The 27609-nt window shown below is 43.0% G+C and overlaps 4 protein-coding genes across 7 annotated transcripts; 1 reads left to right on the top strand and 3 right to left on the bottom strand.

The window, feature by feature from the left end:
* Positions 1-121: 121 nt before the first annotated feature.
* Positions 122-10718, bottom strand: gga3b (golgi associated, gamma adaptin ear containing, ARF binding protein 3b). The gene is made up of 17 exons (XM_065010482.1): positions 10635-10718; positions 9910-9994; positions 9560-9635; positions 9306-9404; positions 9075-9198; positions 7909-8012; positions 7538-7618; positions 6729-6866; positions 5746-5827; positions 5537-5653; positions 4957-5226; positions 4287-4369; positions 3975-4126; positions 3367-3671; positions 3019-3188; positions 2554-2664; positions 122-2175 (listed from the first exon to the last, which is right to left on the bottom strand). The coding sequence occupies exons 1-17, from the start codon at positions 10699-10701 to the stop codon at positions 2065-2067; spliced, it is 2175 nt and encodes a 724-aa protein (XP_064866554.1). The 5' UTR covers positions 10702-10718; the 3' UTR covers positions 122-2064.
* Positions 10719-10851: 133 nt separating this feature from the next.
* mrps7 (mitochondrial ribosomal protein S7) lies at positions 10852-13128 on the top strand. The gene is made up of 5 exons (XM_029646465.2): positions 10852-10959; positions 11452-11643; positions 11773-11836; positions 11915-12082; positions 12495-13128. Exons 1-5 carry the CDS (start codon positions 10916-10918, stop codon positions 12714-12716), a joined length of 690 nt encoding a protein of 229 aa, XP_029502325.2. The 5' UTR covers positions 10852-10915; the 3' UTR covers positions 12717-13128.
* Positions 13120-18951, bottom strand: mif4gdb (MIF4G domain containing b). 4 transcript variants are annotated; one of them, XM_065010486.1, is made up of 6 exons: positions 18879-18951; positions 17928-18021; positions 17509-17636; positions 16939-17094; positions 16348-16440; positions 13120-16040 (listed from the first exon to the last, which is right to left on the bottom strand). In XM_065010486.1, the coding sequence occupies exons 2-6, from the start codon at positions 18004-18006 to the stop codon at positions 15813-15815; spliced, it is 684 nt and encodes a 227-aa protein (XP_064866558.1). In that variant the 5' UTR covers positions 18007-18021; positions 18879-18951; the 3' UTR covers positions 13120-15812. The 4 variants fall into 4 exon arrangements, with proteins under 4 accessions (XP_064866558.1, XP_064866557.1, XP_064866559.1 ...); XM_065010485.1 differs by having other exon boundaries at positions 18836-18941; XM_065010487.1 differs by having other exon boundaries at positions 17509-17618; positions 18836-18941.
* Positions 18952-19087: 136 nt separating this feature from the next.
* Positions 19088-25924, bottom strand: slc25a19 (solute carrier family 25 member 19). Its single transcript, XM_065010481.1, has 7 exons — positions 25783-25924; positions 24851-25019; positions 22653-22808; positions 22111-22281; positions 21523-21703; positions 21139-21269; positions 19088-20999 (listed from the first exon to the last, which is right to left on the bottom strand). The coding sequence occupies exons 2-7, from the start codon at positions 24980-24982 to the stop codon at positions 20820-20822; spliced, it is 951 nt and encodes a 316-aa protein (XP_064866553.1). The 5' UTR covers positions 24983-25019; positions 25783-25924; the 3' UTR covers positions 19088-20819.
* Between the last annotated feature and the right edge of the window lie 1685 nt (positions 25925-27609).

The following is a 27609-nucleotide window of genomic DNA, read 5'->3' as shown; positions in this document are numbered from 1 at the left end:
TTCACAGTAAACTCTGTGGATGCCGGCATAAGTATGACCTTTAAGTCAACCTGATTTATTAGCCTACGGTATGAATAGAGAAGCAATGCCCTGACAACAAAGACCAAAGAGTACAATAAGCTAAATTACACCAGATCAAAAATCATTTTATTCCTCATGCAACAAACAAATAGCACAATATGTACAATCATAAAACATCTTTCAAGACATTTACACATCACATTGACCTCTACACATCTCCTGACTACAGACGATAAGTACACCTATGTACAGAGCTATTGTGCCTCTCACAATGCTACAAGTCAGGGACAAGCAGAGAGAGGACATGGGGAGGAAAGGGGCAAACTGGCTGTTTTCCCAATTCCCTAACCTCCCTGAAGTGTGGATTTAAAAGCAATGTATTAGTGCAAGCATGGGTAAGACGTTTCCACCATATTCTCATATCCGTCCATTCCTTTGAATGTTAGGATGAAGGTTAGCGAATCAACCTTTCACCATCGATGAAGTATGAAATCACTGTCCTATTGTGGGCTCAATATTACTGGATGATTTTGACCTCATGGTTTCTTCACCTTCCTCCATGTTAGTTCCAACTTGTGTCAGATGACACTTTCAGCCAGTGTTAAGCTTGGTCAATTCAGTGATGCACTGAAATACAACTGAAATAAATTAAATACAATTTCAATACTGACAATGGAGAAAATAATACATCCTAAAACTCAGGTTGACAGACCACTTTGAAAGCTCAGACCATAGTTAAACCAGATGGCGAGCATCAGAGGGAGAACCTGTACATTAAACCAAAGAATAAAAACCAGCTACGGTATGCTTTTATGATAACTTACAGAAGCACGCCAGGAGTAACCACAATATTGATTACAGTGTTGCTAGGAAACCCATTCATCAAAATAGTAGCTGTATATTAGTCTGTAGTAAGACCTAGAAGGTCCAGAAAACCCATTAACTAATATAATTGAGAAATACAATATACATCACTTTAAAACAATGTCATAATAATAATTGCCACAATTATGTCTAATAAGCATGATCACTGGATATGCACTGAAGAAATATTGAAACACCTCATGGAATCATGTTCAAGGCCTTTGTCAACAGCCAGCTAGCACCCACATCTAACTAGAAGCACAAGAATTTCGCTACACTTGCATTAACATCTGCTAACCATGTATGTGACAAATAAAATAAAATTTGATTTGAATTTGATTTGTATCTTGACTCAAGTTTTAAGTATGAGCTACTCTGAGCTAACATACTAGCTAGCAAGTCCTCCGGATAAGATTACCAGATTTCATCAAATTATATTCCAGTTATAGGATTAATCAATAATTTTCCCCTAGTTATAAGCTCTGAATAATAATGTCCTTTCTAGAATGCCCTTCTAGCCCATTAGAAACAAGTATTCAACAATGATGGGGTATAAACATTGACATATATACTGTGTGTGTGTGTATATATATATATATGTATCTCGTCATAATAATGGATGTAGTGTTAGTTATATTTCCTTTGCCAGCAAGTCTTGTGGGCGGGACTACGTTTGTTAGGAAATGTCCTGCAGTGCTGTATATAAGGGACGACTGACTGGCCTGCTAAAATACCTTGTAGATGTTCTCAGTTAATAAACACTCTTAATAACAAATAAAGAGTGACACTTCTTCACATCTTTGTATCAATTTCTGAAACATGGAAAAAGCACTTGTATCCCTTCAGTTGAGATGCTGTCCTGCAATAATATTCATGCTCTGGAAGCTATTGAACTTCAGTGTATGCCATGTATGCTATATTATGCTTACAAAGTTACAATTGTCTCAATAGCAACTGGGCAAATACAAAGACGGTAAATATCAAAACAATCTAAAAGAAACAGAATGGTTGGCTGGTAGGTAGCACTATGTTGGTACTGTAACATTGCAGCACAGTTCTCCCACCCTATCCTCTCCTTGGCTCATCTCTCTCTCTCTCTGGGGTATGTGTGGTTAACACCCCCATCATGGAGTGTTGGTTTGGCCTGTCCTGGCTCGGCTCTGTGGTGTATGGGGGTGGCTATAGGTGACCCCATCTGTCTGGCGGGGGGAACTGGTCCACCTCGCCCACCTCTGAGCACTGCCTGTTTCCGAGAGTGAACGCCAGCTTGTAGCGCAGACGCACCTTCTCCTGCAAGAGGCAAACGTTGGAAGAGGGTCAGCAAGTGGTTTCTCACAAAGACTACAAAGAGGATGGAAGCCCATCAGGTCCAAAAAGACCTAGCCTCTCAATGAATCTTTCCTTAATTCCTGAAATCCTCTCTTCTTCGTCTCCCCAAACCACATTGGATAAGAAAGTCAGAGAGGAGGGACCTTGAACCTCCAATACTGTTGAAAAGATGAGAGATAGAGCCCTAGTCCTACATTGACTCTGGCCTGTGTATTAGAGAAGTGGGCTGCTCCCTAACCATGTGACCTTAATCAGAAAACCTCTGGGCCCTAGGAAGATCATATGACTGTTCCCTGACCATGTGACCTTACCATGAAATACTCGTGGCCCTGCTCTTACCTTCAGGGGATTGGCCAGCAGCATGACCTGTGTGATGGAGGCCGGGGGAAGGGTGGGGTTAAAGGGGGGCAGCTCTGTTCCTGACGGAGGCTGCAGCTTCACCTTCATGGACTGGAGGACAAGGAGAGGAGGGGTTAAGGAGTGTGTGAAAGTTACACACTGAAGATGGCTGCAAAGCCTGTGTACTCGATCCCTGATGCAGTGAAAATAATACAAATAAATACAAAAATGAAGCTTTATGCAACATATTTTTGAGTGAGGACCCCATCACCTTTTGTTTGGATGAAATGATATAATGTTTGAGTGAGTAAGTATACAGGAGTGGACACATGTGTAAGTATTATACGAGTGCATGTGTACACATTGCCCTGAGACATGGCTGTAGACTCCTATGGCACCTAGACAGAGCAAGTGTGAACAAAGTGTGTGTGTGTGTACCATGTGTATATTGCACCTGTGTGTTACCTTGGGCACGGCGGCCTGAAGGACCACGTTCTGAACGTGCAGTGGTGCAGTGTTCAGCATGGACACCACTAACACCAGCACGTCTGGTCTGCAAGGGGGACAGTCTGAGGCAAAGTTCAACAGCACACGCACCCCATCCTTATCATAGGCCGTTACAGGGAGCCCTTTACCTGGAGGGGACAGAGGCAGTGAGAGGCTATATCAATGTTATCCAGACAGTGTGCTGTGGACATCAAATGGTTCAAAAAGACCAACGACGTTCAATTTCACAGGAGGATATATAGCATGTCCCATTTCCCTTTGCACACTTCCCTCTCTCTACCTCCCTCCCCTATCTCCAGTACTCACTGGGTCTGATGGCCTCCAGGGGGACGTGCACGTTGCCCAGGGAGGCCTCCGGTCCTAGCCCCCTGGCTGGGCTGCCCCCCTGGAAGGAGGAGTGGTGGAAGGGGGAGAGGGAGCTGAACAGGGGGCTGCCTGGGGCAGAGCTTAGCGTCTGGGCTTTGGTGTGGGACAACGCAGGGGAGCCAGGCATGGGGCCAGGGAGGAGGGAGGTCGAGGAGAGGGGGACCTGGGGTACCATGGCCCCCAAGGAGGGTGGTACTACGGCTCCCATAGAGGCTGCCATCCCGAATCCGCCGCCAACACGCAAACTGAAAATGACAGAAAAACAGCATGAGCTCTCTCTGGAAACATAACTAAATCAAACAAGCAAGTGTGCAATCAAGAGCATGTTGATTTGTACCATATTCAGGATAATGTTGAGTAGCATCTAGTAATATAATGATGTGACACACTATTAATGACAACCCTGAGACTTCGAATTACCTCAGAAGTGTTGCTTCACTTTAGCCATGCGCTGAAGCACCTGATCTAATTCAATGTGGGTAATATAATACCTTGAAGTGATCTACAATATTTCCAGTGAAGTGAAGGGAGTAAGGTTAGTTGAGCACCTCTTTGGCTCTCCAAAGTCCAGCATGGCCAGGTCTTGGAGGTCCTGGAGGCTGTGGGTGGCAGGGGCCGTGGCGGGGGCTGGCTGGACTGGGGGAAATACTGGGCCTGGCCCTGCTATAGTGCCAAACAAGTCCAGGCCAGGGTCAGGAGCCTGGAGATGGATAGAAGGGAGGAGACACTTACAAATCTACCCAATGTATCACAAGAGTTGTTCAAAACTCCTCACTGGTAAAGACACAGGAAATGACAGTAGAAAAAAAGTCATGCTTTTTAATGCTCTGACCATTGTGGTCCTCATCAGGAAGAACTACCTGTAAGGAGGTCCACGGATTCGCTATTTCATTCAGCGTTGGTTTTGATTGGCTGTTCAGAGAGGGAACTGGATCGTTCAGGCCTGAAAAAACACACAAGGGACATGAGTATTGACCCTTCTTTTACCAGGTAAATTGACTGAGAACATATTATCTTTTACAGCAACGACTTGGAGAATAGTGACAGGGGGGAGGAGCGGGACGAATGAGACAATTGGAAGCTGGGGATGATTAGGTGGCCATGATGGTATGAGGCCTAAAATTGGGAATTTAGCCAGGACACCGGGGTTAACACCTCTACTCTTACAATAAGTGCCATGGGATCTTTAGTTTAACGTCCCATCCGAAAGACTGCACCAGATGCAGGGCAATGTTCCCTTCACTGCCCTGGGGCATTGTGATCCCCTTATACCAGAGGGAAGAGTACCCCCTATTGGCCCTCCAACACCCCTTCCAGCAGCATCTGGTCTCCCATCCAAGGATCTGCTTAGCTTCAGAGGCAAGCCAGCAGTGGGATGCTGCTGGCATAATGAAATTAAGTACCATGGGGCATTGTCTGAACATTGGTGATGAATACATTTAGAATACAAATCAAGTAGGAAATATGGCCTATATTTAACAAGAATACATTTACACATAACTTCCATAAAATGCAAGGTCAGTGAGCTACCTAAGGATAGCAACTCATCGTCAAGGAGAGAGAGAGCGTTGAGGGCCTTGTCGGTGGCTGGGTGGCTGGGGCTGCTGTTCTGACTGGCATGCAACCCGGCCAACCTTTTTGGAGGAGGAGGCAAGACAGGGATTGGGAACCCCAGGTGATTGGCTGAAGTGGGATCGGAGACCAATGGGAGAGGGGCAGGCGGAGCAGAGGTGGAGTTTGGAACGTCAATGCCAGCCAGGTCAATCAAGGTCTCTGTGTTGTCACTGTTCCCTGTGGTCTCTAGAATAGAGAGGGAAAGAAGGAGAGGTGGAGAGAGGTAGAAGGAGAGGTGGAGAGAGTTAGAAGGAGAGGTGGAGAGAGAGAGAAGGAGAGGTGGAGAGAGGTAGAAGGAGAGGTGGAGAGAGGTAGAAGGAGAGGTGGAGAGAGGTAGAAGGAGAGGTAGAGAGAGGTAGAAGGAGAGGTGGAGAGAGGTAGAAGGAAGCAGAGAGAGGAATTGAAATCGAAGGAGGTAGAAAGGAAACAGTTTGCTCTGAAAGTGATATGAAAAGATGTGAAAGTGTGTGTGTATACATTACGTGCCATCACTCACCTTCACCAGCTGCAGATCTAGGATCCTCGATGTCTCCATTCACGGTCTGTCCCTTCACAATCTTCTTGTAGGAGTTGATGACCCGTGAGAGGTCATCGCTGGCCTGCAGGATGTCACCTGGAGGGCAAAGGTCAGAGGTTAAGAGATGGAACAACAAATAACAATCTAAGAGGTTGAAAAACATTCAAATAACAAATGTATTTCCTCACCTAAACTTGTGTCGTTATCTTCAGTCTCTGTGGCCATTTTGAAAGCAGCGCGTCTCAACTTGTCGCAGCGGTCGTATAGTTCCTGGTATTACAGGAAATGTACGACGACATGCTTCAATCAGCCACTGACAGTTTACAATTCTAATTAATTTCACATAACATCAAAGTCTACCACGCTCGTATCATTCTAGCAGCCATTCCTAATTCGCTCCCTACCCCTTTCCCGTCCCCTTCCCATTGGTCCTAACACTTTGGTGTTTGCAGATAGGTAAGGACTTAGCAATATGATAGAAGCTCCACCACTAAACTGCTTATACCTATCCAGACGTGGTAGGGAACAAATTGGGACTAGCTGTAAAATTGTGTTAAGGACTGGCTATAGCCTGAGGTGATACATAAGGTCCTTAATGCCTCACAGCAAGCAAAGAGGACAAGTATCTAAGTAACACACAGTTCAGACGCCAAACTTTTGGCGAGTAGAACTGAATAGACCTGAAGAACGGGCTGGCATGGCTGAGAACTCTGGTGACATACCAATTGGTTTCATACAACCGCTCTCTCAACACTGCAGACATACTCGTTGCTTTTGGGTTGAATTCAGGCATAACAGTCACCTCTCAGACGTCCTCCACCTGCGTATCAGCCATGACTGTGCTTCCGTTGTGGGTGTGGTAGCCAAGCAACCTTTATTTGCACGCAATTAACATATATTAATATGCATGACCATTTTTCCTGACAGTGGAAGAACTGCTCTGGCAGAACTGCATGAAACAGAGGTGTGCCTCACCCGCACCGCGCCGAAAGAGCAGCAGAGGCTGACCAACTATTGTCAAAAGACAGACGAGGCACACTATGGCTTCACAAGGCACTCTATCCCTGCTCTCCCAAAGAGAAAGTTAAATGCTTTAGTTCGGTGCGGCGATAGAGCGATGTTTGAACTAGGGCTAAGTGTGATGTGTGTGGAGTCTGAACAGAACACACACCTTGATGATCTCTCTGTCTGACTGGGAGGACCTGTCCTTGTCGTAGTGGGACAGCATCTCACTCAGCAGCTTGACGTTGATGCCCACCTCTTCCAGGGTGTGGATGCGTTTGGTCACTTTCTGAACCCTGACATCGTCCTGGGATAATGAGGGTTAATAAGATGTTCAAGACTTGTTACACATTGCTATAAAAGCCTTATATACATGCGCAACAGTTATATTGTAAATGCATTCAGCCGTCCTGGGAAACAGAACAATACAAGTGTTATAGAAAACTACTAACATGGACGCATGATCGGCTATGATCACATTTTCTAAGCTCCATCTGTGTGTAATTCTACAGTGTATTTATTATCCCATGATGAATTATTAACGCAATAGGTCACCTCGGGGGTTTGTGGTATATGGCCAATATACCACTGCTAAGGGCTGTTCTTATGCACAATGCAACGCGGAGTGCCTGGATACAGCCCTTAGCCGTGGTATATTGGCCATATACCACAACTCCCTCTGTGACCTATTGCTATTATAAACCGTTTTCAAACATCTATAAGAACAGTAAAAATAAATGTTTTGTCATACCTGTGGTCTCATATACCATGGCTTTCAGCCAATCAGCATTCAGGGCTGATAACATACTCTATAAGCATTTATTACCACTCAAAGCTAGTTAGAACAGTCTTATGAACCCATTATGACTATAAACACACAGGTGGTGTGTCACAGGCTGAGTATGAGCATTCACAACAGCTTACGGCTCTTTACAACCGCCTTTATATGCACTTAAAGGGCATGTCGTTGTCTCTCACCTCCTTCACCATGTTCTTGATGAGCCTGTTGGCTTCCTGCAGGTCCTCTGGGTTTTTGCTCCTCAGAAGCTCTGCTAGTAGCTAAACGCACACGAAGACATGTCTCTGTCAAATCACCATGGTGACACTGACATCTGCTGGTTTGACTCTATCTGTACATCAGTGGTCAGCAATGCTGGTCCTAGAGACCTAGAAGGAATGCAGGTTTTGTTCCAGTCTGATTACCCCTGTTTTAGCAAATCAAGGTTTCAGTGATTTGTTGTAAGTAGGTGTGTTAGTGCTAGGCTGTACACCACATATACAGTAGTTCTCTAGGACCAGGATTAAAGACCAGTACTGTGGATACACTCAGTCTGAACCCAGTGTCTCACCTTGCCCATGTCCTCATTGTCAAACACAGGGTTCTTGGGACGTGTGGGGGGTGAAGGAATCAGAGTCTTGTCCACTGGGAGCTCAGGGTCCATAGTTACAAGGCCTGAAGAACGGAAGGTAAGATTTTAAAAAATAACTCAAAATAACTCTATGGGACTATTCATCACAAACAGAGTTCCATTTCAAATCAATGAGGAAAATTGAGGAAGACTATCAGTTCACTTCCTGAATTGAAATTAAATGGTATTAAGCAGGTAACCTAGCGGTTAGAGCATTGGGCAAGCAACCGAAAACCGACAAGGTAAAGAATTGGTCGATGTGCCCTTGAGCAAGGCACTTATGCCTAATTGCTCAAGGGTTGCCGTTGATAATGGCAGACCCTGGCTGTGAACCCACTCTCCGGGAGTTGGGATATGCAAAAAACACATTTCCAATTCACACATGAGTATAATACACACGTGTACATGTCTGAAACAGGACAAATATAAGCACCCACCTAGTTGTTATTATTTCCTGATTGAAAACAGTGTTCCATTTCAAAACAATGAGGAAAATTGAGGAAGAATAACCTTTCACTTCCTGAATTTAAAATGGTATTGAGCCCGAGTCCAATCACACACAAAGAAATAGTAGTGGGTATTTCCTGATTGAAGGAAAAAAGGTGTGGGGGGGATTGATACAGTGACATATCAGGATATAATTATATATATATTTTTTTTACCCCGTTTTCGTGGTGTCCAATTGTTTTAGTAGCTACTATCTTGTCTCATCGCCACAACTCCCGTACGGGTATTAGGATATAATTTGACGATATATCGTATCGACAATATCCAAATATTATTTTTGCGCTAGTTTACTGTAGCTAAAACCAAAACTCCCATATTTTTCCTTCATAGCTTGTTCTCCATCTTCTTTTTAAATAGGGAGCAAATTTGTTATGAGCTATTTTATTTCCATGACTGATCAAAACGTGTTCTCATGGCTTTCTTGGCCCTCTGCAGCAGACATATGGTGAGCAATATGTTTGGAACATCAAATCGCAATAAAATTACAGTATTTAATTGCGAGAATTGCAATACATATCGTATCGGCAGCTAAGTATCGTGAGGTCCCTGGTAATTCCCAGCCATAGTGGCTGTGGTAACTAGTGGAAACCAGGTCTTACCCTGTCTCCTTAGTGTCTGGTATGCTTCGTTGATTTTGGCCTCGTTGGGGAAAGCCACTGTCCAGCTGTACAGCATCTCAATAATCTTTGTCTTTACCTTCTCTGGTACTCTGTCTCCCATGTACTAGATAGAAGTGTACCAGATCTTTGTCAGTGATGTATTCACACACAGAACAATAGGAAAATTGAAGAAGAATAGAATAACGCATTCAGGATACCAAGTCCACTCACCTTAGGAGAAACAACTTTGATCAGCTCGTTCAGAAACCGATATTTCCCGATTTCATTATGAAACCTTCTCCCGCAGTTCTTCATACATGCTTCCAATACCTTGGAGAATTACACGTGGACATTTTGTCAAACACATGGACACATAGGTAGCCCTGAGACAAGGCTGTATACACCATATGAGTACATACAGCTATGCCTCAGGACTAGAACAGAATAGTGGATGAAATGAAATAGTACAAACAAACAATACTCACTGTTAAAGCCTGAAGCGCCTCCCATTCTTGTGGCGATTGGATTTTGTGAACCAGCAACCTGACAGATATCTGGGGACTGCACAAAGAGATTGGGGTAAATTGGCCCATTTCCTATACATACGATAGCAATGGGTCAAATGAAGCTAATGCATACTGAATCTCTGTATTAGCTAATACATACTGAATCTCTGTATTAGCTAATACATACTGAATCTCTGTATTAGCTAATACATACTGAATCTCTGTATTAGCTAATACATACTGAATCTCTGTATTAGCTAATACATACTGAATCTCTGTATTAGCTAATACATACTGAATGGTATCAGGTGAATCAGGAAGTAACATACCCTTCCAATTCCTTATTGATCTGGTCACAGAAACCGATGATGTACTCCCAATCCTCCTGTCTGTTTGTTGGATGGGTGGCTTTATCTATAGTGAGATCAAATAAAAATAAAACATGTTTAACACATGTCTTTACAGTTGAGAGTTGACCGACTTGTTGAAAGGACAACACATGTGAGCAACCGGACACTGACAGTAAAGAATTCGACTGTCATCCACCCTCTGTCATCATCCACATTGCACTGGCTACTATTCCACAAAGCGCATACATGCAGTGAAGCCACCACCAAAGATGTTTTATCTATGCCACCAGTTCCTCGTTAGCCCCCAGTTCCTCGAAAGGATATCAATTATATCTGTCAACCAACACAAGATATGCGCTTGATATCAAAATCACAATCCTCAATTTTGCTGTCTTAACTCTCGATATCAAAAGGGAGCTCAGCTGAGGTGCAGTGGCCACATCCCCTGGGTTTATGCTTGAATGTCCGCCTCCCACAACTGATCCAGATTCAGTGCACAGCTTTCCTGAAACGGCTGCTTCGAACGACAACTCTAACACAGATCTTATAACGGGGATGCCTCGAAGGCAGTAGCCCTGGAGGATTGCAGACAGTTCAACAGATTGCACTCTTCATTACTTCATTCATACATTCACTCCATTCATTCAATGCAATATGCTAATAATATAAATGAATTGACTGGATACATAGGTTAATTCACTCACTGAGCCAGGATTCTAGCGTCTCCCCTTCCTGGTACGCCATAGCATTGGAAACATCGCGTGATGACATCACCAATGTGTGCAACTATGCGCGAGAATCACGCAGTCTGCGTTTTCAATAAAACCTAGAAAAATATGCATTTATTGTTTGGTGTGAAATTTAGAAATTCAAATATTTAGCTGAATAATGCTTTATTTTGGAAAATAAATCATACAAAATTAGTTTTGCTTTATGGCATCTACCAGGGAGCTTACCCAGGGGTCTTCGCACCACACTTTCCAAGATGGCTGCCTCCGTCACAGGTTTACTAAAACCTTGGACACCAAGGTAATTATAATTTTGCTGATTAACGACGCTATGGATGTGTATCGTAACGCTGTGATACTGCACTAGTATGACACTTGTCATTGCACAAGTGTATTACAACTACGTTAGCTAATTCAGCTACCTACAGTCAGTGACATTTACATTAAACCTTTTAGTATTTATTTAGAGACATGCCACCCACTGTATTCATTGTAGCAAAATACAAAATCACCCGTCCTGTAAGAACAAGTTTGTGAATCAGTGTGAGTGAGTGTGGCTGGCCACGATTTGTTCATGTAGATTTTAACAAGCACAAACACTGTAGCTCTGATCCAGGGCGCGAGGTGACAGTACCAGAGTTAAGAAACACTAGTTACCCCATATGTTTCTGCAAACAACATCATATGGTTAAATGATCATGTATAGATATTGTCCATGATATGCTATAACCATTGCATTGTATTTGACTATTAAACATGAAGTGTCAATCTTCTGTTGCTCATGCTTCTCTAGGGTACTCCTGGTGAGATGGAGCAGGTACAACCCTTACTACCTGGAGCCTGAGCCTAGGAAAGAGATGTACCACATCCCAGAGACTGAGCTCACACCTGAGCAGAAAGAGGAGAGGGAGCTGAAATCTGTCAGGCCCATAAAGGCAGCCACCAACTCTGTTACCAGCTCTGTTTTCAACGACCCTGTGCTGAGGTACCTAACCCCAACACACATTAATGCATAAGCCTACAAACACTGAAATACATGTAGCTCAGTCATGTGGTTGTGTGTTTACCCTGTCATGGCTGAATTACAGCTGATCACTATTCTTTCTCTTCACAGCAAGTTTGTCAACATGATGATGAAAGATGGTGACAAGATTATTGCCAAAGGTATCATCACACAGGTATAGTGGGATACTTTGGGACTGTTTGATATAGTTTGCCAAGTAATGTAAATATACACTAATGCCCATCCTTCTCAGACATTGGAGAACATGAAGAGAAAACAGGTGGAGAAGTACCACAAAGCCCCCGAGGGAAAGAAGGCAGAGATCGAGTGTAATCCATACGCCATCTTCCACCAGGCTCTGGAGAACTGCAAGCCTGTCATTGGCCTGGCTAGCATTCAGAAAGGGGGAAAGTTCTATCAGGTCAGTACCCTCACCATTTCTAGAGTCAGGTTCTTATTCATTAGTTCACAACGTAGCAAAACATTTCGCATCGTAACAAAACGTTCTGCAACGTAATGAAGACAGGGGATCTGGTAGTCCCTGTTTGTCTTTTTTCTTGTCTTTGGTGCCTAATGAACACAACCTTGGGGTGATCAAATCAAATCAAATTTATTTATATAGCCCTTCGTACATCAGCTGATATCTCAAAGTGCTGTACAGAAACCCAGCCTAAAACCCCAAACAGCAAGTAATGCAGGTGTAGAAGCACGTGATAGTTTGTAGAAAAATATACATCAACTCTATTCTCCACAATAGACATGACAAATGTAATTTCTTTAGTCTCATACAGTATGTGTAATGACATCCTGTATTGTCCCTCTCCACTCTGCAGGTGCCCATACCTCTGACAGACAACAGGCGGCGCTTCCTGGCCATGAAGTGGATGATCACAGAGTGCCGGGACAACAAGCACAGACGCACACTAATGTACGAAAAACTATCCCAGGAACTGCTGGCCGCCTTCTCCAAAGAGGGCAACGTGGTCAAACGGAAACACGAACTGCACAAGATGGCTGAATCCAACAGAGCCTACGCCCACTATCGCTGGTGGTAGTCGACTTTGAAGTCTGAGTGCAGCATTCAAAATGGGACCTTTTGGACTGGAAGGAATTCAATCCATTGTCCCTTTGGTCAAACTTGAGGTGGAGTTCCTTGTTGGAAAATAAAAACATCATGGACATTTGTGCAACCCATTCATGGGAGATTGTCTTCAATGTAGGGCATTAACAGGCTATGTAAATATAAATCTCTTGGACTCCATTGTGAAATATTTGGAATGGTGTGTATCCAAGTATACTGACCACAAACACAGTTACTGTAAATGTGGCTTCTTTTACTAACGTTGTATTATGGTTCAATAAAGAATGATTGTGAAAACATTACAAATGACATGATCACATACTGTATTTAGAATATAGGTGCATTCAGTGACATCTTCAAATAAATAAAAGCTTAGGTAAAACCCAGGTCGATTTTATTTTAATGTGATTTTATTCATCTTCAGTCAATGTACAGCAGTAGCAAAAATGAAATTGACCAATGTTGGTACTTCTGACATTTGAACAGATACCCAACTACAGTAATGGAAATATAGGAAAATATACACTGAGCTCTGTCTTCACGCAGTAAACTCAAACTTTCTATATATCTACTTGGGTAGATAAATGTACAAAATGCTCAAACTTATTTGGTAATTCTGTGTAAAACAAATGTCATGTACGCAAACCACTAGTAGGCAAATTGTGAGTGCTGCACTTCCTGTCCAAATTAGGTTTCTACTGAATTACTTTACTTTGAATACTTGGTCTTTATGTAGCAATAAATAGGCCCTATAGCATATACACATTTACTTCAATCTTCTTTCAACATCATGGCCCTATCAAATATACTCAAACTAGTGGATGACCAACAAGTTTATTTTAGTGCTTGCTTAATGTACACTGAGAACCACAGTTTTGAATGAAAACTGTTGAGAAACACTGATCTAGTGAACTAAATGTAAAACAATAGAAAAGTTATGTCAGTCACCCAAGTGTTACTATTCCGATTCCACAACTACTATTACCAAATAAACTTTTCAATCTATTCGACAAATGTCCACTAAGGCCAACAGAGGTTACTAAAATAGCCTACTAACACAATATTTGTGATCATATCTTCAAAAAAATGATATGGTTCTTCCCTCTTCAAAGTTTCATTCAGTCAATATCCCTGCTGGAATTATCAACGATTCCCCATGCCTCCCTCACTTTCTTGCAGTAATCACTGAGCTGACATAACTAGGGTAGGAAAAATATCTGCAATGGATCACATTAGATCAGTGATTACTATGAGGAAGGAAGGATAGATGAATGTTAAAGATATTGGAACAGGACCTAGAAATAGTCTGCTGCTTGATTGTGGTCAGTGGTTTTTCCAAGACACCGTGTTTGGTTTTGTGAGCGTATTAAAGCACTCGGGTCAGCACACAGTGTAAACATTATAAAACATACATATTCTGAACTACAAAAACTAGTAGATGTGGACTTCTTCAATAAAGTGAAGCTGGTAAAAGCTTAGTGCTGGTGGAATGAATCTCAGACGTACTACTGTTTTGAAAATCTAACAGCAACGAGTAGTGAACAGCCAGACAGAACTTATAAAGTCACTATAATGCAGTAATATTCTCAGCTTCCAAACGGAATAAATGTTTGCATTGTGGTGCACAGTTTTCCCAAGCCGAAAGCAAAAAGCCAGCATCCATTTTGTAGCACCAAAGTGTGGACCATGTCGTTTAAAAGAGGTACAGTACCTCTTAGAGACTTGTGAATACAAAAACATCTGCAAAACTAGTTCTTATTAGAATCAGCAAAAACTGACTAGAACTTCCAGCTTTGACGATATTGCTGTCTATATTGGCATCACATGTACTACAAAACTATTTTTCAAATAAACTTGTGATATTAACAATTCAGAAACTAGGATTCAGACCATAAAAAGTCAAATATATTGATATTTTCAGAAAGGAAATATTACAAATTACTTATGACAAATCTCTTGGTCCCAAATCCTAATAATACCAAATTGTCACCCTCTCTTGTCATGTGCTTTTTGACCTCAAGAGGAAACGAAGAGGCTTAAGAGTCATTGGCAGCAGGGTGGACCCACGTGGAGTTACATGCGTTGTGTTAATCTTTTGTTTGATTGATTTAGTCAAAAATCCCTCAACTCTAGCCAAAATGCTTTTCAGTCATTTTAATCTACCACTCAAACAACAGGTGCATTTAAAACTAAAGTTGACTGTAAAGTATTTTGTCCAATTGATTTGGACCCTATGGCTGTATTTAGACAAAATAGTTCATCTGATTGGTAAAAACACAAATGACTGGTAAAACAAAATAAAGACCAGAATTGGGCTGTCTGTGTAAAAGCAGCCTATTTTGTAAAGCATTGATTGTAAGATCATAATTTGATCCATACATTCACTTGGGCCTAATGAATGTCTAAGCTCTCGAAAAGTTCTACAGACCTCTCAAGATTCTTTGTAGAAAATTTTACAAAGATCATCACCTTTGAAAACAGTACCAGTAACGACTGGCAGAAGATCTATAAGATTAACTCAATCATGGTCAAGCCCATGTGACTGGAATGTGTGTCTGAACTACTTATGTAGAATAGTGAAATGTCTCATAACATTGGAATGTCAGAAAGCAAAGGGATTAATAATAAATAATTCGACTGGAGTAAAAACTGCAATTCGAAACCCACAAAATATCCTGAATTTCAGTCAAACTTGCTTCAAACCAATCCAATTCAAATACCCCTCTCGCCAAAAAAAAACCTTTTAACAACCATTTACAATTGCACATTTCAAACCGACTACCTGGCTAGTGGAAATATCCCTGCTGCTAACCAGACTGACTAGTGGCTACCCCATGGCAAAGCCCAGCAAAAAAAAAAGTGTCCTTTCTGGAATCATCCACGATGCAGCCCCTTTCCCAATACTATCATTCAGGGTCACATTCAGTAGACAGGAAACGGGAGATTCCAACCCGAGCACGTCCAATCCCATGTTGTTCCTATTGAACCTCATCCACCTACTGTAGCCTGGCCTAGCCGTAGCCTGGCCTAGCCGTAGCCTGGCCTAGCCGTAGCCTGGCCTAGCCGCAGTCTAGTCGGTGACTTCGCTGTAGTAGTATTTCTGGGCCGTGTCGCTGAGCATCCAGCCCCCGGCTCTGAACTCCAGGATCTCCAGTAGCAGAAGACGGGCCATGGAGCTCAGGCCCTCCTGCAGTAGGAAGCCGTCCCGCAGCAGGTAGAAGAGCTCGTCCATCTTCTGTCCGTCCATCTTCTCCAGCTGGTCCCCGATGCGGTGCAGCTGGAGCACCAGGCAGTCTACCTGGGGGAAGGAAAAGAGAAGCAAAGGAGCACCAATATTAAACAAACGCATATCATTATCAGAGAAGGGGAAATCACATTCAGAGATGTACTCAGGCTATAGCATGTACATTTGTTTTCAGATTTCAAACAGTAGCCACTATATAAAGCCGGACATTTGAGCAAAAACATTTAAATTTGGTTCTCCCTTTAATCTGAAATGTATGTTTGGTAAATAACCAACATATTGCACTTTAAGAAGTGAGAGACAATTGAAATATGTCCTCAGTTGAAATACTAAAAAAGGTGCTGTGCCATATTTGACCCACCTCTTCCTCGTTGTTCAGTGAGTCAGGCTGAGCCAGCCTTAACAGGCAGTCAAACACAGGATGCACCAGAGCCACCATAGGCATGTTGTTCACCTGGGGAGGGGAAAACACAAGGACCTATTAACATTTCATTGATAAGAAAAGCTTCTATGCATATATATTTTGGGGCGGCAGGGTAGCCTAGTGGTTAGAGCGTTGGGCTACTAACCGAAAGGTTGCAAGTTTGAATCTCCTAGCTGACTAGGTACAAAGCTTTCGTTCTGCCCCTGAACAAGGCAGTTAACCCACTGTTCCTAGGCCGTCATTGAAAATAAGATTTTGTTCTTAACTGATTTGCCTACTTAAATAAAGATTAAAAAAAAAAAATTAGCTCAAATAAAACTGGAGAGTACGATGCCCGATTCACACTATAGGGATGAACCGTACTGCGCAGGTTTTGGATATTGTCCTTGTACAATGTTCTTTCCAGCACGGTTCCAGCAATTATGATGGATGCCCAGCACAGCTTGGCTCAGTTCAGTCTTGTGAATAGGTTGTTAGATATCTCCAGTTAGAATATGAATAGGGATTCTGGAATGTTTTGGCTCATACCTTGAGGTAGTCGAAGACGTTGCAGATGAAGGTGACGAAGCAGACCCACTCCTGCAGCGAGCGAAGCCGTGTGTCCTCCCGGGCCACGAACTCCAGCTGCAGCCGGTTGAGCAGATTCCGCCGGAACACGTTTCCGTTGTTGTGCTTGGCCTCAGCCTGCAAGGTGTGGTAGAGAACAAGATCACACACAGCCATAAGCATCTGTATGGTTCCAGTCTATGGATATATACAACTAGGAAGTTAAAGCACTGATCCCAGGGAGCAAAATAGTAGGATTGGGTTGAGTAGGATTGAGTTGCCATTTGACAATGATAAACCCCTTGATCCCCACCACCCCTAAGCTGCCCACCCACCAAATGGTTAGGATTTGAAGACGGTAAGCTGATCTTAGATCTGAGCTTCTAGAGAGGAGCTCATTTGACCTTGTTTACAGTCAAACTCCAGCTTTAGTTCACACCATGTTCTAGGCCTAGGTGTGATGCCCTATTCAAAGATAATTCCCCTTACTGTTGTTACCACCATTACTATCAGCCAGAAAGGCAAGTAGTTTTAAGGTGATTATTACCATACCTGAACGATAGTGTAGCAAATGCGTCCTGCCTCTTTGCTGAAGACCTGGTCCTTCAAAGACTGGTCCACGATGACATTGGACACCTTCTCCAGGTCCACCGTGCTGGGCTCTGAGGGCAGAGAGAGGGCTAATCCAAAGACAGCCACACTTACACTTGCTACTGGGTCACGTTCAATAGGCACAAAATTTGACAATAACGCTCTGAAACAGCAAGGTTGCATCTGAGCATGCCCAATAACAAAGTTTTCTTTTTCTGTTGCAAAATTTTTGAAATCTATTGCTACGGTTTGCACTAATGAACATGACACTGTACTATGTACTTAAATTGTAAAAACAAAACATTATCAATCTGACTGTGTTGATTTTTCACACAGACCTTTATATACATCTTCACAGAATCACTACATTAGGGACTGACCTTTCAGGGCCGTTTTCAGCAGATTCTGGGTCTCCAAGTCAAAAGACTGAATCTTGTAGTCCTCTTTACAGTTTTCCATTTTTTACAAGTGATACTGAAAAAGACCATGGATACAGACAGACTATGTTTTCAAACATCATTTCAAGCGAAATTCATTAGACAGAACTATGTCTCAGCACAAAGCTGTCTAACGCTGTTGTCATCAATCTGGCTGCCCCCCAGGCCTCTTTCAATAGGGGGATTAAGCCAACATACGCAGTTCCTCTAATATTGCCCAAATAAAAAGGTAGTTTGCATACAAGCAATGAGGAACAGATTTATCATATCTTCAAATAGCAATAGTTAATTGCCATTTGTATGTTAGAGGATGCATTTTCCACCCATCCATTGTAAAAAGTCACAATGAAATTGCATGACTTCTACTGGGTCAGGAGTTGCATTTTCAAACAAACGAAACCTTTGCAGCAGCCTAACCTCGTTCCCAGGATATGGAAGGGCAGCAAGTCTGGTGCACGAGACTAGCAGCAACCTGTCCCGTTGCATCAAACTGCACTACATGCCAACCCAGCAATAAATACCGGTAACAGTTAGCGGTATTAATATTTCACCATAAGAGATTGGATCGAGCTACCTAAAAAAATTGTCTGCTACTAAACATGCACGCAATTAATGCAAAAAGTCCGAACATTTAGCTAGCTATCTAACTAGCTGCTAAAATTAGTAACGAAACAACTAAGCTAGCTAGTTAGACTTGTTACACAGATAACGTTAGTTACCAAGCGAATATGTTTGAAAAGGAGTTGTTGAGTGGCTAGCTAGCTAAGCTAACTGACTTGCCAAGTCTGATTTACAAGAGCTCAAATTATGTTCGTTCAGGTTTCTAAATATAAACTGAAATCAAGACTTACTTTCATAAAGTTAAGTTTGAAGCAGTGATTACATTGTACATACACCCTCCACTGTGCTGTGCTGTGCTGTTTGTTCCTCACTTCCTGAGTGCTTTCTGCGCACGCGCTGTGTTCCACCAGTATTGGACAAAATGCGCACTGACGCCTAGGGAGAAGTGTCCAGTGACGTTAAATAAACTGTTTACCCCTAGACGAAACCCACATTATTACAATCTGTTCTATTCTGACTATATCATTCCAATGACAGGTTCATTTGCATGCATTTTCTTTATTAAAAAACAGTTAAAAAATAACAAAACATGGGTAAGTACGATACAATTGAGTTTTAAATAAAAACCCAAATATAGACTGACACACCTGCCACCACTTTGTACAGTGCATCAGTAGCCGACACAATGTTGCACATAGTACAAGAAATTGTCCCACCAAGTGCAATCTTTCCAGCATTAAACATACATAGAATAAATATTCAATTTGAAATACAGTGTTAGATATGCTGTGTTTAGACGTTTACATTTTAATCATTTAGCAGACGCTCCTTTTCAGTTGGTCATATATTTAAAACTAACATACACCGTCATGCTTCTTTAGTCATAATTTAGCACTGAGCAAGTGCCAGTTTGAGAAATGAGCAAAAAAAATCCAATGCTGACCCATAAAAGCTGTTACAACAGGTTACTTGAAATTAAAGTACAGTACATCAAAGAAAAGCAAACTGAAAACAGCATAGATGGTAAATGTACTTTTGTTATTAAATAAGCTTCACCAACCATATAGAAATGGTTATAAATATTGAAACACATTCCACACAGAAAGCAACAAACCCTTGCACCTCATTTAGAGTGCATGATAACTGAGTCTATGCTAACACAGTTAACATCACAACTTTTAGCTGAAATGTATTGAATCGTCCCTATTAAAGAGCATTCCGTGATAGGATCAACTTTGACCTTGTTCTGACTATTTATTTTAGCCTAGATCAAGCATCTCTTTCCCTTCGCTCCATGGTATCTATCGGTTTCAAGAGCAACCATCTGAGCTTATCAATTTAACACACAAAACATTGAAATGGAGAATTTAAGTGATTTCCCCCCCTTCCGCAGCTGTCAAACACAGAAGAACACTTCCTGAGGTATATTCTCAGTACATCATCTAAGACAATGGTTATATCCTCCTTATGCTGCCCATCAAATAAGGCAATTCTGCAGGTAGTTGAAACATAACACATTGTTACGATAGCAGTTACAAATATGGCCATTTTTGGTAAATTACAAGTCTTTAAAAGTAACAGGCTTCCTGTCCTCAATATAGACGGTGCACCACAAACCATGAGTATAGTGTAAAAACAACAGCAAAGAGTTCCAGTATAGACATACTAACATCAAGGTGTTTGGACACTGACAACAAACACACGGTGAGGTGACATCATTCCTTATGTGGAAGGTCCAGAGCAGCACCACACCTAGACTTTCCCATCTTATAGGATACACTATAGGTAAACAGCAGTAAGGAGAGACTTTTTTTCTTCTTCCCAGCAATGTTGACTCCTATCACCAGTGGGAGGGGGATATGGCATGTACGATGTAGATGTGCGTGATTCTGCCATTCCCTCCCATTCCCTCCTTTCTTTTCCAGTGCTTTGAGTTCCTCTGCTTCTTCAGTTGCCCCTAAGCCAGGGTTTCCTAAACTCGATTCTGGCCCCCGGGTGGACGTTTTGGTTTTTTCCCTAGCACTACACAGCTGATTCAAATAATCAACTAATCATCAAGCCTTGATCATTTGAATCAGCTGTGTAGTGCTAGGGCAAAACCCAAAACGTGTACCCCCTGGGGTCCCGAGGACCCAGTTAGGGAAATGCGGCCCTAGACACTGCTCTATGGTCCATTTTCACATTTTCCCCATATTGGTTGAGATTAGAATTTGGAGCGATTGAGCTGATCCTAGATCTGTGCCTAAAAGCAACTTCTACCCAGAGTTCCTCTGCTCACTGGCTGCCCTTCAGGTTCTGTATGGCATTAAGGAAGAACTCATACCAGAAGAAGGTGAAGCCCGTGGAGACAGCTGCTTTCACTAGGCTGGGAGATAGGCCTTTGAGAAAGCCCCGGAGACCCTCCTCTCTGGCGATCTGGGACACACAGTCTACAAAGCCACCATACTTCCGCACCTGCACACAGTAAGCAGAAACAACACACTTCAATGTCATGTAGATGGATGCCCCGTATGACAGCCATCTTCGCTCTAATATAAGACCTGCTGTCGGGCACATGACTGAATGAGACAATGTAATAAGATGTCTACCGTACCTGTCCAAAGTGGACTCTGGCTTCTTCAAACCCTCCCACCTGCAGTCTCTTTTTGATGAGGTCAAAGGGGTAGGTCATTGTCTTGCTGATGACTCCAGCACAGCTTCCACATACCAAGCTTCTGAGGTTGCCTACAATAGAAAGGAAACAAGCAGTAATGTTCAGGTAGTTTCTAGGCCACTATCCTTCAAAGTCATGTATTTGTGTTCAGTCAGTGGTACTGGGCACTATCCAGGCCCTAGTTACAAAGTTAGTTTCCTGTTTGCTAGCCAAGCCGAGGTTATATTCTAGTTTCTAGGCCCTATACCCTTAACAGTCATTGCTATGTGTACAGTGTTGTGTATTTAAAACAGTGTCATGTTATCAAAGGCATGACCATCTGACCTCCGACGTTGCTGTCCTTGGGCGGTGGTCCCATGAGGTTCTTGAGGACCTTGTAAAAGAAGAACTGCAGGCCTGCGTAGGGGAACACTGCCACCAGTGTTGGACCCAGGCCACGGTAGAACCCCAGGGCCCCCTCAGTGCGGTACATGGTGGACACAGCATGTCTCAGGCTGCCATACACCTGTGTTACAGATGATGCCTGTGGTTAGCTAATAGCTATCAGTAGCACAAGCCAAAGATTCAATGATAACACTTTAACAAAGACAAAGTGGTGGTTGCAGTCACTCCTTGTCCATAGACTGCCTTCATGGTAAGGAAACAAATATCTAAATAAAGATGTTACATTTTTCTAAATGATCCTTTTAAGGGGTTAAGTAGTTTGACAGTTAATTATTATACCTAGTTTACTATAAATGCATATTTAGTTTATAAATAATAAATTACTGGTTGAAATTGTGTGGTTGTCGTTTTGGTGCTTGGCAAATTATGGGTTGCAGAGTTAATGGACTATTACTGCTTTTGATAATGGTACAATAAAGCTCATGCTTTTCGATAGATTCATACTGTGTGTTTTTCTTTGTCTCTCACCTTGGGCTCTCCCTGAGCTGCGAAGCGTGTTCGCAGTGTGTCTAGTGGCTGGCAGGCTACAGTGGCAGAGCAGGCGGCCAGACCGCCACACACAAAGTGCACCCCTGCTGTCTGGCTGTCATATGCGGTGCTCTTGTGGGTCATCTCAGTCAGGAACTCAAAGCTGGCAAACTATGGAGGGATGAAAACACAGCCTTAAAACACAACCTTAAAGCACAGATGAAAACACTAAATTCAGACAACAGTGGCAAGTTATACAGCACAGCCATGAATGGAGACCACAGGGATAAGAGCGTCTGCTAAATGACTTAAATGTAAATGTATAAAAACAAGAGAGAGAGAAAAAAAAAAAGTGAGGCACATGACTATATATTATAATCTATCAACCCACTACCATGTGAGAGATGCTATTGAGGCGTTACAGGGCAAAGGCTAGCTAGGGACACAGAGTTGAGTCAGAAAACAACTCATTCAACCACAACACTGTGTGACATACAACAGGGCATTCTGACAGGGAAAATGCCCCAGTGTATGTTCCCTACCTGTACTGCCCCGAAGCAGACAGAGAGGAGCTGGGCGGGGACATGTCCTTTCCAAAAGGCAGGCAGCCCCTCCTCTGCCAGGATACAACGAGATGCCTGGAACAGACCCCAGTACTTCCCTTCAGGGTGCCTTGACGATACGCGCTCTATCTGCAACTGTGTACGCAAGGAGGGGTGTGTAGTGTCAGACAGGGGAAAGAGGACATTCTGCTGTAGACATTCTTGTGTAGAACTAAATACACCTATGCACATGCACACACAGTTGTAAGTCATTCCCTAGCAAATGCTGAGCACATCATCAGTGTGTGTTGCCATGGCCACCAGTGTGTTGTGAGAAACTGGGCATGCCCAGTGGTGTCTGAGGGTCTGGGTGTGGTGCTGTGACTCACATCAAAAGAATGCAGCACAACCAAACAATGGTTAGTAGCAATGAAACAAACTTCTTCAGGACAAAAAAAGCTTGTCTCACAACACTGAGCTTTTTGGTTCGAGTCATAAAAGCCTGGGCAGCGGTTATCATGCACAAATAACCAAGTTGTATGTTTACCAGAACCACTAGGGTTTGGCCACAAAAACAGTGCATTTGGAATGTATTCAGACCCCTTTTCTATGAGACTTGAAATTGAGCTCAGGTGCCTCCTGTGTCCATTGATCATCCTTGAGATGTTTCTACAACTTGGAGTCCACATGTGGTAGATTCAATTGATTGGACATGATTTGGAAAGGCACACACCTGTCTATATAAGGTCCCACATTTGACAGTGCATGTCAGAGCAAAAACCAAGCCATGAGGTTGAAGGAATTGGCCATAGAGCGCCGAGACAGGATTGTGATGAGGCACAGATCTGGGGAAGGGTACCAAAACATTTCTGCAGCATAGAAGGTCCTCAATAACACAGTGGCCTCAATCATTCTTAAATGGAAGAAGTTTGAAACCACCAAGACTCTTCCTAGAGCTGGCCGCCCAGCCAGACTGAGCAATAGGGGGAGAAGGACCTTGTTGGACCCGATGGTCACTCTGACAAAGCTCTCGAGTTCCTCTGTGGAGATGAGAGAGCGTTCAAGAAGGACAACCATACATTTACATTTACATTTAAGTCATTTAGCAGACGCTCTTATCCAGAGCGACTTACAAATTGGTGCATTCACCTTATGACATCCAGTGGATACCAAATCTTTAAAAAAAATAATAATTTAAAAACCCATCTCTGCAGCACTCCACCAATCAGGCTTTTACAGTAGATTGGCCAGACGGAAGCCACTCCTCAGTAAAAGGCATATGAAAGCTCGCTTGGAATTTGCCAAAAGCCACCTAAAGACACTCGGACCATGAGAAACAATATGCTCTGGTCTGATGAAACCAAGATTGAACTCTTTGGCATGAATGCCAAGCGTCACGTCTGGAGGAAACCTGGCACCATCCCTACTGTGAAGCATGGTGGTGGCAGCATCATGCTGTGGGGATGTTTTTAAGCGGCAGGGACTGGGAGACTAGTCAGGATCAAGGCAAAGATGACCGTAACAAAGTACAGAGAGATCCTTGATGAAAACCTGGTCCAGACCGCGGCGAAGGTTCACCTTCCAAAAGGACAACGACCCCAAGCACACAGCCAAGACCACACAGGAGTGGCTTCGGGACAAGTCTCTGAATGTCCTTGAGTGGCCCAGCCAGAGCCTGAACTTTAACCCGATCGAACATATCTGGAGAGACCTGGAAATAGCTGTGCAGCAACGCTCCCCATCCAACCTGACAACTCTTGAGAGGATCTGCAGAGAAGGGAGAAACTCCCCCAAATACAGGTGTGCCAAGCTTGTAGCATCATTTCCAAGAAGATGCAAGGCTGTAATCGCTGCCAAGGGTGCTTCAACAAAGCCCTGAGTAAAGGGTCTGAATACTTATGTAAATTTGATATTGCAGTTTTGTATTTTATAAATTAGCTAACGTCTAAAAACCTGTTTTTGCTTTGTCTTTATGGGGTATTGTGTGTAGATTAAGGGAAACCACTATATAATACATTTTAGAATAAGGCAATAATGTTACAAAATGTGGAATAAGTAATGGGGTCTGAATACTTTCTGAAGGCACTGTAGTTCCAACTTACATTATGTTGCATTTAATTGTGTAGTAAATTAGGGTCCAAAGTGGCCATGCAACTAAAACATGCACCACAATAATATCCATCTGATGCTTACTGTACCTGGAATCTTATCTTGATGACATCCAGGGGGCTGATCAGGGCTCGGGTCACCATGCCTGCGGCTGACCCAGACAGGGCTGCATCTTCTGGGGCTGGTGCAGCGCCCTTAGACCCTGGGTCATAGCCCACCATGATGACTCCACGGCAGCCTCACCAGAGGACCTCAGGTCTGGGGAGAGAACATGTTATACAGCACAGGAGGTTGGTGGCACCTTAATTGGGGAGGACGGGCTTGTGGTAATGTCTGGAGTGAAGTCAGTGGAATGGTATTCAATACATCAAACACATGGTTTGATGCCGTTCCATTTGCACCGTTCCAGACATTATTATGAGCCATCCTCCCCTCAGCAGCCTCCACTGTATACAGGGTGACTAGTAGTTTCTCTGAGAGACAGTCACTGTAAATATGGATAGGCTTAGGCTATGATTTGTGATTCACGATTCAGTATGTTGCTATTTTTATTGGAAGCCAATTCTGTATCACTTATTTGTGCATCACTGCAACTAGAGATAGTTAGTAGCTGTATAAAAGAGTCATCAGGCAAATTCCAATGATCAATCATGTGTGATGGAAGTTGACTCTGCTGATGTTGACATGACACCTGCATCTAGCTGACAGCTACAGTAACTTACTGTTGTTGAGTTGCCTAACTAGCTAACTAACTACCAAGTTATTGATCAGCCCTTCCTCCTAATCAGACACATGTGGAGATCACACGTTGACTGCAATTGATGATCACGTCCTATTCTTCGGTACATTAGTTGCAGTGATTATTCATAGTAAATACAGTAGGTATTAACGTTCTTCAAAAAATACCATAGAGGACAGGACCTTGGCATAACTATGAGGTTAGCTAGCGTAGCCACTCAATCTGGTTTACTTCAATCTAGCTCGCAATTTATAGCTAAAACGTGTAGAACTGTCGACTCACTTTTATGTGCTGCTCTTCCATGGAAATGTGTGAAAGAATAGTTAGTGAAGGACTGATAAGGCTACATGTACTTCTTCTTTTCATACAATTTAGCTTACTCAAACCAATCTGGAGACTGGAGAATGGTGCAAATCGAACCAATCCGCATGGAGGGATGGATCACGTGACCCTGTAATCCCAGTTGCACTACATGTGTTCCCCTTATGACACGAGATGTCACTGTTGTTAAGTAACCAGTTTCAACATTCAGTACTGTATCACAACGTCTGCATAGTTTCAGGTAAAGTATATTGTACAAAAGTCATCAAATAAATAAAAACAAGACAGCCTAAGGTTGATGCTCTACAACAATATTGTTAAAGGTCCAATAACATTGATTTACTGCACAATTTTCCGTTTTATTGACTGTAGAATTTCTTTCTTTAATAGTCTGACCAAGACTCATTATATTGTAACAATCACATTATGTTAAAGTACATTAGGACAATAAAATCAGAGCTGAAAGTCTGTTTGAATCCCAAGGTCATATAGATGTGACGTTTATTATAATCATTACAGAGTCAACGCTGGTGAGAAAGAACAATGTCTACTTTGTTGGCTCTGTCTCAATAGAGTGTGGAAGGAGGTGGTTGAGACCTGAAGACTTACGTTATTTCCCAGAGTGCCTTTAGATCAGTGGGCTAAGGTGGTATTGAGCCATGCAGATGAACATGGTTGAATACCTGGTCGCTCACACATACAGTGGGGAGAACAAGTATTTGATACACTGCCGATTTTGCAGGTTTTCCTACTTACAAAGTATGTAGAGGTCTGTAATTTATCATAGGTACACTTCAAATGTGAGAGATGGAATCTAAAACAAAAATCCAGAAAATCACATGATTTTTAAGTAATTAATTTGCATTTTATTGCATGACTTAAGTATTTGATACATCAGAAATGCAGAACTTGGTATTTGGTACAGAAACCTTTGTTTGCAATTACAGAGGTCATACGTTTCCTGTAGTTCTTGACCAGGTTTGCACACACTGCAGCAGGGATTCTGGCCCACTCCTCCATACAGACCTTCTCCAGACCCTTCAGGTTTCAGGGCTGTCACTGGGCAATATGGACTTTCAGCTCCCTCCAAAGATTTTCTTTTGGGTTCAGGTCTGGAGACTGGCTAGGCCACTCCAGGACCTTGAGATGCTTCTTACGGAGCCACTCCTTAGTTGCCCTGGCTGTGTGTTTCGGGTCGTTGTCATGCTGGAAGACCCAGCCACGACCCATCTTCAATGCTCTTACTGAGGGAAGGTGGTTGTTGGCCAAGATCTCGCGATACATGGCCCCATCCATCCTCTCCTCAATACGGCGCAGTCATCCTGTCCCCTTTGCAGAAAAGCATCCCCAAATAATGATGTTTCCACCTCCATGCTTCACAGTTGGGATGGTGTTCTTGGGGTTGTACTCATCCTTCTTTTTCCTCCAAACACGGTGAGTGGAGTTTAGACAAAATAGCTCTATTTGTCTCATCAGACCACATGACCTTCTTCCATTCCTCGTCTGGATCATCCAGATGGTCATTGGCAAACTTCAGACGGGCCTGGACATGCGCTGGTTTGAGCAGGGGGACCTTGCGTGCGCTGCAGGATTTTAATCCATGACGGCGTAGTGTGTTACTAATGGTTTTCTTCGAGACTGTGGTCCCAGCTCTCTTCAGGTCATTGACCAGGTCCTGCCGTGTAGTTCTGGGCTTATCCCTCACCTTCCTCATGATCATTGATGCCCCACGAGGTGAGATCTTGCATGGAGCCCCAGACCGAGGGTGATTGACCGTCATCTTGAACT

The sequence above is a fragment of the Oncorhynchus nerka genome, linkage group LG26 (genome assembly GCF_034236695.1).
Source record: "Oncorhynchus nerka isolate Pitt River linkage group LG26, Oner_Uvic_2.0, whole genome shotgun sequence".
Classification (NCBI taxonomy): Eukaryota; Metazoa; Chordata; class Actinopteri; order Salmoniformes; family Salmonidae; genus Oncorhynchus; species Oncorhynchus nerka.
This window is presented reverse-complemented; position numbering and strand designations above follow the sequence as displayed.